The following is a 13,032-nucleotide window of genomic DNA, read 5'->3' as shown; positions in this document are numbered from 1 at the left end:
ATTTTACTTGTGCATTAACCACCTTTTTAAAGATGTGTGAATTCTGGGTTCTCTTTTTTTTTTTTAACACTTTAAATATTTCACCTCACCACTTGTTTGTTTTTCTTGTTTTTGTTTGTTTTTCTGCTAAGGATTGAATTTGGGCCTTGTGCTTACCACACAGGAGCTCTACCTCAAGAGCCATGTTCCATCCTCTAACGTTTGGGTTTTCAGATAGTCTTGTGCTTTTGCCCAGCTGGCCTTAGGCCTCAATCCTAGGATCTCAGACTCCTAAGTAGTTGGAGTTACAAGTGTGTGTCACCTCACACAACTTGTTTCTGAGATAGGATCCTCCTCATTTTAACTTGGGCTGGCCTAAGTGATCCTCATATATTTGCATCTTGAGCTGGAATTACAGGCTTATAATACCATGCTCACTTTATTCTTCCTTTTTGCTTGCATGATTTCTGGTTAAACTTCTCATTCCTAATATTCTTATTCCTCTATGTAGATGGTGTTTTCTCCTCTTTGTTTTGAAGATTTTATTTTATTTTTGTCTTTGGTTTTCTGTAGTTTGAACAATATGGTAAAGTACAAGGATTTTTTGGGTATTATCCTGCTTGGTAATCTCTGAGCTTCCTGGATCTGTGATTTGGCATACTGTATATTAGTAATTACAGGAAATAATTATCTTTGTTGCTTTATTTTTGAGCAAGAGTCTTGCTTTGTTACCTAGACTGGTATCAGACTTCTAGGCTTACATTATCCTCTTACTTAGGTCTTATGAGTACTCAGTATACACCAGAAAATGACTTTATTACCAATTTTACTTTTGTTTCTTTTACAGTGCTATCTTTTTAATAATATTCCTGTTGTGTCTATTTTAATCATTTGAAATTTCCCCACAGTTCTTAGATATTGTTTTGTTTTGAATTGCTTTTCATACTTTTTGCCCTCTGCATTTCAAGTTTTTATTGAAATATCCTTAAGCTCATTGATTTTTTTCTTTAGCCATGTCTGGTCCACTAATGAGCCCATCAAACATTTATTTATATTACAACGTTTTCTGTTTTTAGCATTGCATTTTGAGTCTCATTTTGGAGTTTCCATCTCTGATTATGTTATCTGTTTTTATTGAATGTTACCTACTTTTCTAATGATAGGTTTTAACATATTGGTCATAGTTATTTTAAACATTGCCTGGTAATACAAAGATCTTTGTCCTATTTCAATCTGGTCTTGATGCCTGATTTGTCTTCTCCATATTTATTTTTGCCTTCTTGACTCGTGTTTTTGGCAGGAAGCCAGATGTGATTTATCAGTAACTGAGAGGTAAAAGGCCATTAGTAAGAGTTTTTTGTTAATCTGGCTAAGTGTTGGACTGTATTCAATGTTGGCTATATTGTCCTTTAAAGTCTGACTCTTGCAGTTATAACCCATTTGCAGTACATTGGACCCCTTTTACTTAGTGGTAAGATACTGGGAAGGAAAGCATTTTTTATTCTTTAATTTCAGTTTTTTAATAAGTCTGTGTCCTTGATCTGTGACCTTCACAAGTATTTCTTCAGCGTTTTTCTCCCCTACTTAGATAAGCCAGAAAAGTTGGACGGGAATGGAGTTGAGAACATGCCCTTCCCCTTTGGACAAAATACAGTTTTTACCCATCAGTTCAGATCTTTATTTTGTAGAAAACTCCAAAGCATATTTTACAGTGGTTACTTTCTTCCTCTCTCTCTGCTAGTCCTGAGATTTTAATTGTGTTTTTGGTGGTAAATTCCTTAGAGGGTGTTGAAACTCTGTGATACTGCAGCTTCAAAAGGGTTTTCTTATGCATTTTCATACTCAGCCTTCAGACGCTTATTAAAGATACCTACCGATTGTTTCTACTGTGACTTCAACAGCTTTTCTTCTAAGTAAGGATATCTTTTTCTCTGTGATGTTGGATTCTCCAAGCTATAGACTTTAAGATTGCCCAGCAATATCAGTTTTCTGATGTGTCCATGATGTTCAGATAGTTTGATGTTGCTCTTTTTGTAAAGACAAAAATAACTGACAATTTATCTATTCTTTCAGATAGAATTACTGAATTGTGAGATTCTTTTATGTATTTTGGATATAGTAAGTATTTTGTCAGATCCATTTGTCTTTTCTCTCATTGTATTATGTCTCTCATTGTATTGTGCCTTTTATTTTTTTTTTCTTAATGATACTGGGTTTGAATTCAGGACCTCATGATTGCTAGGCAGATGCTCTTAGCACTGAGCTGTGCCTCCAGTCCTTTGATTCACAAGTCTTTTTTGAGATAGTGTCTTGCTTCTTGTCTGGGTATGTACCTAGGCTGCCATCTGCCTATTTGAGGCTTCCTGTATGGCTAGAGTAACATACATGCCATTACAACCTTTTTCTTTTAAGAAGGGAGGTCTTGTGAACTTTTTCTTTTTTGACTGGTGACTTAACTGTGATCCTCCTGATCTCAGCCTTCCAAATAGCTAGGATTATAGAGATGAGCCACTGGAACCTGGCTTGTATTTATTTTTTAATAGTGTCTTCTAGTAAATGTGACAATTTGATTTTGATAAATATAAAGTTTTTTTATTATGGATTTCTTTGTGTTTAAGAAAGATATGAAGGAAGATACTTTCCTTTGTTGAAAAGCTTTTCTTTTCTAGATTGAAATGTTTGGCACCTGAAAAACCAATTCACCATCTGTAAGTGGGCCTATTCTGCATACTACCTCCCCCTCTCCCCCGCCCATGCTGGTTGGTCTTGGGGCTTGAACTCAGGGCTGGGCTCTGTCCCTGAGCTTTTGTACTTATCTTTAAAACACACTGCATTATTTATTTTTATTATAACTTATTTTTCCTGTAAGATTGTAAATGCATTAAAATAAGGAAAGGGATTTTTGTTTGCTCCGTTTTTTTCCTTAGTGACTAAAGGTAATCTCTAAATATTTATTGGATTTATTGACTGATGGATATTATTACTAAAACAATTATATATATTGAGTTCAATATATGTGGGATATGCCTATTATAATAGGATCTGAATAAACTGTTGAAATGAGTGGCATTCTGGTTTGGATGTCATAAGCTAAAGAATGGTTTGGAGGAATATTTTGCTAGTCATTAAAGAAAAATATTACTGTTTTGTTGCTAAGATACACAAATAAAATGAAGGGCTTCAGAATCCTTGTTGGAACTGTGTATAATTAGAGGTCTTTAAATCTTTACCACACTGTATAGTCCAAGAATTGTGTTCCGTCTTCAGCTACTCCCTTTTTATTCTCACTGTCCAAAAATCTCAAGAGGGTCAGCCTTGGAAAGTAAAATGTTACAGATAAACAATTTGACACTTGTTCTTGAGGAATATATCTAAGTGTAATCATTCTGTAGATGAGGCGCCCAGTGTATTTGAGAGTATGATCTCTTTATTTTTATTAACTTACCACATATGTTTACATATGTTCTGATCACCCTCACTCTTTTGTTACTGTCTCAAGTGATGATGTCTCAAGACATCAATGACTGGTGTCTTTGGGATTGAGGTCTGTTAATTAACCAAGAGGCTTTGGAAGGGTGAATGTTAACAAGAGGCTTAAATTTGTTTGTTTGTTTGTTTTATTTGTTTTTTTTCGGTCCGGTCGTGGGGCCTGAACTGTGGGCCTGGGCGCTGTCCCTCAGCTCTTCAGCTCAAGGCTAGCGCTCTACCACTTGAGCCACAGCGCCACTTCCAGCTTTTTTTCTTTTTGCTTATGTGGTGCTGAGGAATCGAACCCAGGGCCTCAGGCATGCAAGGCAAGCGCTCTACCACTGAGCCACCTTCCCAGCCCCTGTTTTATTTGTTTTTAAAAACCAAACCTTGGAGTTTCCTGTAATGCTGTACAGTAAGGCTGAAATTCTGTTTATTTCTGCATTTTTGTAGTTAATTATTAAACAAGAAAGTTCTTAATATAGTATATGCAAAACAGTAGTAGATTCTGTTGAGGAAAGGATGTAAGGGTGAGTTATCAAGAGACCATAATTGACAAATATATAGTAATACTCCATGTAATATCACTTATTTCTCTTATGGAAAAGCTTCGTAGCAGTTCAGAACAAATGTGAGTTTTCTGTTCTGGGAAGTCTTCTACCCAGGGTCACTAGACCATCTGCTAGAAATTTTACTTTGGTTCAAGGTAGGACTTAGATATTAGGCTCTATTAATTAAAAACAATTCTAGAATTCTGGTTATAGTATCTTGACAGACTAAACACAATTGATTTTACTGAATTTAATATGTATTTTGAATATAATCTTAACTATAACCATGAGTTAATATTTTAGTTTCAGAATCTTCCTTGTTGTTGTTTGTCATGGGGCTTGAAGTGGGGGCTTGGACACTATCCCTAAGCTCTTTTGCTTAAGGCTAGCACTCTACCACTTTGAGCCACAGTGCCACTTTCGGTTTTCTGGTGGTTAATTATAGATAAGAGTCTTTTGGACTTTCCTGCCCAGGCTTGTTTGACTGTGATCCTCAGATATTAGCCTCTTGAAGTAGCTAGGATTACAGGCATGAGCTACTGGTGCCTGGCTTCAGAATCCTTGTTACATATTACTTCAGTGGCTTTTTCTCAGTTGTGTGACACTTACTGTTTTTATCATATTAATATTCTCATTTTAATTGTAAATAAAGTCAGTTCCTATCAGATTTGACAGTGAGGTACTTTATTTGTTCTGCTTAATTGCAGTATTCTTGTGCCTGTTGGCTTTGGGTATCCAGCTTTCAGCTGGAGAGAGCCTCAATAATTGATACTTGAGGGAAGTGAAGCTGATTGATATGTTGATATATCCAGAGAACTAACAAGTTCACAGGCAACTTCTGGACTTATGTAAATTTTTTTTGTTGTTGTTGTTTCTAAGGAGACTGTTCATGCAGTGTTATCCTCAATGTCATAATGTCTTTATTCCACCTATTTAGGCCTTCTTACACTATTAGTTTGTTTACTTGTGATACATAGTCTTTTCTCCTTTTGTTTAACAATTAGTCTCTTGAGGATCCAATCAAATATGATCAAGCTTTCCTTTGTGTGTGTGTGTATATATTTTTGTTTTACTTATTTTGCTAGTACTAGAGGTTGCTTGCTACCTTAGCTGATACTCCACCACTTGAGGCATACTTCCAGCCCAGCCTTTTGTTAATTTTTGTTTTAGAAAGTGACCTGGAATTTAAGCTTTATAATACTAAAAATCTATTTCTATCATTTGACAGTGAATTCCTGTGCAAAAAAATCTTGGCTAATAAAATCTGGCTATGACAGATTTTATGATCACATTTCAGGGCTGGGAATGTAGCATAGTGGTAGGAGTGCTTGCTTGGCATATGCAAAGCCGTGGGTTTGATTCCTTAGTACCACATAATTAGAAAAGGCTGTAAGTAATGCCATGGCTAAAGTGGTAGAGTGCCAGCCTTAAGCAAAAGAAGCTCAGGGATGTTACTCAGGATCTGAGTTCAAGCCCATGACTGGCAAAAAAATAAAATGTAACAATTTTCTTCTTTTCCTATTACTGTCATTTTCTGGATTATTAGGATAAAAATGTTATTTATTTTGTTTTTTTTTTAAATTTACAAACTTGTTTATTTTGAAGAATAACTGCAAAGTTCACTATTGCTTTATGGGTAAAGTATTACATTAATTTATGATGCAGTACAAATTTATTCTAAACTTGAGAACATTTGATTGCATATCAGATTGTTTCTTTTGCAGTTAGAAATCCAGTGTCAATTCATAGATTAAGAATGTTTTTTTCGCTGGGTGCCTGTGGCTCACTCCTGTAATCCTAGCTACTTACGAAGCTGAGATCTGAGGATCAAGATTCAAAGCAGTCTAGCAGGAAAGTTGTTAGACTCTTATCTCCAATAAACCACTCAGAATACCGGAAGTGGTGCTGTGGCTCAAGTGGTAGAATGCTAGCTTTGAACTGAAGAGCTCAGGGACAGCTCCCAGGCCCAGAGTTCAAGTCCCATTACTGACAAAAAAAAAAAGAGTAAGTTTTTCTCTTCTGGGGATGGTGTCCAAAGGCCATCAGAATGGTTCAGTGTTTGATACACTGCCATAGGCTTTCCTACAATACAGCCTCTAACACCAGGCTGATTCAAACCCCTAGCAACAGAATTGTTTACCTTTATGCCAAGAAGATTGGGAAGGCACCAAATCTGCACGTGGTGTATACTCAGGCTGACTTTGGTGAGGGTTGTGCTTTGAGACCTAAAGTCCTCACGCAAGTGTCTTAAAAAAATGTCAGCAGGGCATATGGTGGTCCTATGTGTGCCAGATGTGTTTGAGGTATGATCATGTGTGCTTTCCTTATCAAGGAGCAGAAAATCATTGTGAAAGTGCTTAAGACAGAGTCAGAAAGCTAAGTAAAATTAGGAAGCTTTTTCTGTGTGTGGTAGCATGCAGGAAACCTGTAAAAAAAATTCTAGCAAAGCTGGGCACTGGTGGCTCACGCCTGTAATCCTAGCTATTCAAGAGGCTGAGATCTGAGGATCATGTTTCAAAGCCAGCCCAGGCAGGAAAGTCCATGAGACTCTTTATCTCCAATAAACCACTAGAAAACCAGAGGTGGTGCTGTGGCTCAAGCAGTAGAGCACTTGCCTTGAGCTGAAGAGTGCAGGGACAGCGCCCAAGCCCAGAGTTCAAGCCCCACCACGGGCCAAAAAAAAAAATTCTAGCAAGGAAAGAAACCTTTTGGATAAAAGTGTTTTTTTGTTTTTTTTTTTTTGCGTTAAAAAAATAAAGTTTGTTTTTTGTTTTCCAAAAGATGGGTGCATTGGCGTTTGACTGTAATCCAAGCCTCTGTTGGAAGGCAGAGGCAAGAATAATCATGAGTTCTAAGCCAGCCTGATTATATAGAAAGACCCTGTATTAAGCAAAGCAAAACTAAATCAAAACAAAAGAAAAAGCACAAGTATAAAGAAAAAAAAGTCAATGTTTTTATTTAACAGAAGACATTCATTTGGAGGATAAAAAGGTGATCTCACAAAATATTAGACCATAGGATTATCCTGGAGTATTTATACCTTCCCCTATCCTGTAAAAGGATAATACATCCCCATTCATATGACTTGCAATAACTTCTGTCTTATTGATACTGAGCAGTTTTATGATATGTTTTGGCCTATGGAATATGACACTCAGGGTCATACATAATTCAAGCAGAATCTTCAGACATTTCTGCCAAATTTTTATCTTTTTTTGCCCTTGAAAGAACATGCCCCACATAGGTGTTGCTCTTGCAGCCCCACTCCTAGAACAAGTGTGTCTCTGTATAACTACCAGCATTGTAAATGGACAAGAAATAAATTTTGGTAAAGCCACATACAAATAACAATATAATATAGCCATTGAACATAGGAAACTAAGTTTAATTTTATTACCTGTAAGTAACATGTAAATTAAAATCACAACAGAATACTATCTTTTTATAAAAAGACTGGCAATATCAAATGTTAGTGATAATGTAGAACAACAGCTGGATGCCAGTGACTCCTGTCTGTAATCCTAGCTACTTTGAAGGCTGAGATCAGGAGGATTGTGGTTGGAGGGTAGCTTAGTCAGAATAGTATGAGAACTAACTCTGTAAAACAGCAAAAAACAGTGCTGGAGACCTGGATCATGTGGTAGAGTGCCAGCGTAATGTACAAGCCAAGTGAGTGTAAGGCTTGGAGTTCAAATGCTGCAAAAATGGTTGTAATAAGTATTCATATTAATAAGACCAATTGTTATTGTTGGCTGTATTGGAGTTTAAAAGCAACACCTCATGCTTGCTAGGTGGGCATTCTTCTACTTGAGTCATATGCCCAGCCTCAAAACTCTTAGAATTAAATGGGAATTAAACTGTTGCAATTTACACAGTATAAATTGATACACTTGGAAAGCTTCATTTATCTGTAGGTAGCCAGTGAATTACAAAGTCTGTTAATATCAGGCAAGTCTGAACATAGTCTACATTTCAAAATTTAGCAGAAAGACCTGTGCAGTACTTAATTAATTCTTTTCTTTTGGAGGAATTAATATTGTTCAATTTTCTTCCATTCTGTATACTTGGAGTAATTTGTAGATGATTAATGCAGGATTTTTAAGCAACTTTAACTCTTTTTGTGCAGAAATATTGGTGTTTAGTCTTCAGCAGTGGTTGAAATGTCTCAATAAGAAGTGATATTCAAACTTACGCACTAAATATCTGTTGTAGCACTGTTGCTATTCTAATATTTATAGGATTGTTTAGGGGTTAAAATTTGTCATCTATTATGTCAAAGTTTTATTCTTAAAAATTGGCCATACTGAATAAATGTATTTGAAATAAATTGGTTTTGGTATTGTACTCCATATTATCGTTTTAAATTTTGGTATCTTACTGCAGTGAAAGGCTTATCTGACATCTTGTAAATATACATACCCACACACCCTTCACCCTTATTGCAATAAAAGGCTTATTTGACACCTTGTACACACACACACACACACACACACACACACACACACACACACACACACACACACACACCCTTATTGCAATAAAAGGCTTATTTGACACCTTGTACACACACACACACACACACACACACACACACACACACACACACACACACACACACACACACACACACACACACACACACACACAGCCCTGGGGCTTAAACTCAGGTCCTGGGTGTGTCCTTGAACTTCTTTGTGCTCTACCACTTGAGCCACAGCTCCACGTTTTGGATAGTTTGCTGGAGATAAGAGTCTCATAGACTTTGCTACTCAAGCTAGCTTTGAACCACAGTCCTCAGATCTCAGCCTCCTGAGTAGCTAGGGATACAGGTATGTGCCACTAGCACCCAGTATAAATACATCTTATAAAAACATTTTTGAAATGCAACCTCCTAAATATAGTTACAGTTTAGTATTTCAGAGATAACACTTTAGGTGTCTTGATTTGGTCAAAACTTGTGGGTTACAAGATGATGTTCCCATTTTCTGTGGTGGCATTTTATATTTTATTATTTTTATAATTACCAGTCATGTAGATGTGCTATACTCTTTCCTTAGAATACATTTTGAACTTTAGAGTTTTAAGGACTCTCTTAAATGTCTTCCTACTAAAATTAAATAATAGTGGTTAATATTTTTAGTAGTGAACGAAACTATTATCAAAAACTTTGACTAACTGAACATTGATTTTGCTTTTCAGCGGGGATCTGATGAGCTTCTTTCTTCTGGAGTCGTTAACGGACCTTCTACCATGAACAGTTCTACTTCTACAGGTGTGTATGGTAAGTTTTAGTTTTTTTCAAATGTTTTCTTTACATGAGCTTCAACTTTTCTTGCAATGTTCAGAAACGTGATGAAATACCATTAAAAACCATTATAGGAGAACTATAGAATTAAAGTGGATAGGATTCAGTTACTTAAGGCAAAAAAATGAAAAGAAATTTCCTCATATGAATTCATAAACTTGATATGAATTGGTCAGCCATTGATGTACACCCTCTTAAATGACTAATGGAAAGATTTTGTAGGCAGAGGAGCAACAGGGAATTTGTTAATGTGAAGAGTAGATAGAATAATAAAGGCATTGAATCTGAAGTAGACATTTCAAAGTTGAGATCCCATCAGAATCCCTGAGAAAGCTTGTTAAAATAAAATTGTTATTGTGTTTGCATAATCCTTTTCAGAAGGTTGTCTGAGTTTGACACCAATCTGGGCTACATAATGAGTTTGAAGCCAGCAGGAGCTACATAGGAAGACTAAGTCTCATAAAACTCATCAGAAACAGAAAACTAAAAACCTCACAATTGAAGGAAGGCACACTGATGAGTGTTTTTAATCCCAGCTACTAATTTTGTAGTTTGGGAGTGGGTCCTCAGGATTTGCACTTGTACAAATTTCAGTAACATTGACACTGTACATTTGAGAACTTCTGGTGGAGAGGCAGCAATCTAAAATTGCGACATCTGATTTCCTTTTGATTTAATGAGTCTTTAAAAATTCTTCAGTTTTATGATATACACTGTGAATAATTTTCATTTTACAATCTGATCATTTTCTTCGTCTAGCCACATTCGTGAATTACTGGGATAGATGATCAGAAAGACTACTTGGTGGTGACTACTTAGGAAAGAAACTCTAATGAGATGTGAATTTAGCTGACAGCAGCAGTTTTTTGTTTCAGGCTTCGCTTTAAGGATACATATATCCCATTATGCTTTAGGTTCAATGTGTCTCTTCTGAGGCACATGCTTTTCAGTAGCCTTTCAGCACAGCTCTATTAAGTACTCATCTCTCAGACTTTGGTTAAAATATCTTTTATTGTCATTATTGAACTTTGAGTGACTAAATAGGATTCTTGGTTAAGAGTTATTTGCCTCTGCCAGCACTGGTGGCTCATGCCTATAATTCTGGCCACTGAGGAGGCTGAGATCTGAGGATGGCGGTTCAAAGCCAGCCTGGGCAGGAAAGTCTGTGAGACTTTATTGGGGGGGGGGGGGCCTCCGGTCATGGGGCCTGAACTCTGGGCCTGGGCGCTGTCCCTCAGCTCTTCAGCTCAAGGCTAGCGCTCTACCACTTGAGCCACAGCGCCACTTTTTTCTTTTTGCTTATGTGGTGTTGAGGAATCGAACCCAGGGCCTCATGCATGCAAGGCAAGCACTCTACCACTGAGCCACCTTTCCAGCACTTACTTACTCTTTTTTACACCAGTCCTGGGGCTTGAACTCAGGGCCTGGTTGCTATCCCTGAGCCTTTTCACTCAAGGCTAGTGCTCTACTATTTGAGCCATAGCCCATTTGAACCATACTATTTGAGTTTTTGGTAGTTTGTTGGAGATTAGAGTCTCATGGACTTTCCTGCACAGGCTGGCTTTGAACCATGATCCTCAGATCTCAGCCTCCTGCGTAGCTAAAATTACAAGTGTGAACTACCAGTGCCCAGCTCCTCAGAATAATTTAAAGGATCATTGAAGAAAAAGATGGCTTGACCTATTCCATGCTTACTCTAAAATTTCTGTGGGTGGGAATCTAAGCAAATGATTTTAGTAAAAAGCTTTTTAGGTGATACATCTAAGGTGCATCTAGGATTGGAGACCATTACTGTAATCTCCATTTGTTCTGCTCAGGAGTAATCCAACTCTTTATGAATTGCCAGTTAAACCGGTACCAGGACTATCTCATTGCATCCTGATTTGCCTTAACCTCTCTTACAGAATTTTCATCCCTTTCTCAATGTATAGTATATTTTGCATAATTTCCTTAAAATAGTTTTCTAATTCACTATTTGTTCAGGTTTCTCTATTTTTATTGTTCCATTGAGTATTTGATTTTAGAAGTAATATTTTTTTGTTTCCTTATTTGATTTTTGTTTTTGTGGCTGTTGGAATTGGGCAAGCTAGTCACACATTCTACCCAAGTTTCATCTTCACCCAGACTTACTTGTTTTGTTTCTAAAGTCTAAATAGTGGTTGGGTCCTTTCCCCTTTCCTCCCCTTCCCCTTCCCCTTCCCCTTCCCCCTCCCCCTCCCCCTCCCCCTCCCCCTCCCCCTCCCCCTCCCCTTCCCTCCTCCCCCTTCCCCTTCCCCTTCCCCTTCCCCCTCCCCCTCCCCCTCCCCCTCCCCCTCCCCCTCCCCTTCCCTCCTCCCCCTCCCCTCCCCCTTCCCCTTCCCCTTCCCCTCTTTTTTATACTACATTAGGTTTTTTTACTTTTAAGACACCTTTTTGTTTGGGGAGAGTTGTTAGGATTTTCCTAATGGATGTAAGAGCCCAGGCTTGCATTGAACTTACAGTCCTCTTGTCTTTACAACACTTGAGTACTGGGAGGATTACAGGAATGCATTATTGTGCCTATCCAATCAAACCTATTTTTTTGGTGCCAGGCATAGATGCTCTCCCTGAGCTTTTTTGTTCAAGACTATCAACTTGAGCCAGCTCCACTTCCTGCTCAGGCTGGCTTCAAATCACAATCCTCAGATCTCAACCTCCTGAGTAGCTAGAATTACTGGCATGAGCCACTGGCACCCAGCCCAAACTATTTATAGCTTCAGATTTTACAGTTCTATGGAGTTCAGGGTATTCGGGTGTCCTATTTTTAATATACTGTCTGGTAAGGTATATATATATATATATATATATATATATATATATATATATATATTTTTTTTTTTTTTTTTGGGTCCAGTCATGGGGCCTGAACTCTGGGCCTGGGTGCTGTCCCTCAGCTCTTCAGCTCAAGGCTAGTGCTCTACCACTTGAGCCACAGTGCCACTCTGGTTTTCTAGTGGTTTATTGGAGATAAAGAGTCTCATGGACTTTCCTATCCAGGCTGGCTTCGAACCTTCATCCTCAGATCTCAGCCTCCTGAGTAGCTAAGGATTACAGGCATAAGCCACTGACACCTGGAAATTATACCTTTTTTGTAAATATTGTAATTTTTAATATACATTAAAATGTTTTTGTAATATTGCCATGTTCTGAAGCTTCAAAAGTTGAATATTTTGATATTTATTGACTACAATTTTTCTAATTTACTTTTTTATTAGTCTGTATTAATTGTTCAAAGGGATTTCATTGTGATATTTCCATATAGCCACAAAATGTACTTTGATCATATTCATCCCTACTGTTACTCATTCTGATACCTTAAAACAATATTTTGTGGGGTTGAGAGATTCTGGAGTTTGATCTCAGGGCCTTATGCTTGCTAAGTAGGACCCATACCACTTGAACCATGCCTAAGCATTTTTGCTATAGTTATATTTTTAGATAAGTCTAATGTATTTTGCCTGGGCTTGCTTGGACTATGGTCCTCTTATCCTCCTTGCTTGGATGGCAGGCCTTTTAATTTATATGGGATCTTTTTTTTGCCGAGGCTGACCTTTGCCCATCATCTTTGCAATTCTTCCCATGTCTATTTCCTGTGTAATTGTGATTACAGGCATGAGCCAACCCTCCTGGCTTAAAATGATTTTTTTTAAGATTTTTATTTGCATATATTAGTCACACAAGAAGAGAGTTTATTGTGATTATTCCTTACAT

At 37.4% G+C, this 13,032-nt stretch overlaps 1 protein-coding gene and 1 pseudogene across 5 annotated transcripts in view; both read left to right on the top strand.

Annotated features, from left to right (window-relative positions):
• Ptbp3 (polypyrimidine tract binding protein 3) overlaps nt 1–13,032 on the top strand; it is a 93,010-nt gene that overhangs the window by 11,070 nt on the left and 68,908 nt on the right. For 4 of the 5 annotated variants that reach the window (XM_042697695.1, XM_042697687.1, XM_042697692.1 and 1 more), the window contains one exon: nt 9,198–9,279. In XM_042697695.1, the coding sequence (XP_042553629.1) occupies nt 9,249–9,279 (31 nt within the window). In that variant the 5' untranslated portion in view covers nt 9,198–9,248. Of the gene's footprint in view, nt 1–9,197; nt 9,280–13,032 lie in introns of those variants that run through there. The other variant, XM_042697690.1, reaches the window with a different exon arrangement.
• LOC122123895 lies at nt 6,046–6,378 on the top strand (annotated as a pseudogene).

The sequence above is a fragment of the Dipodomys spectabilis genome, unplaced genomic scaffold (genome assembly GCF_019054845.1).
Source record: "Dipodomys spectabilis isolate Male_0828 unplaced genomic scaffold, ASM1905484v1 ptg000006l, whole genome shotgun sequence".
Classification (NCBI taxonomy): Eukaryota; Metazoa; Chordata; class Mammalia; order Rodentia; family Heteromyidae; genus Dipodomys; species Dipodomys spectabilis.
This window is presented reverse-complemented; position numbering and strand designations above follow the sequence as displayed.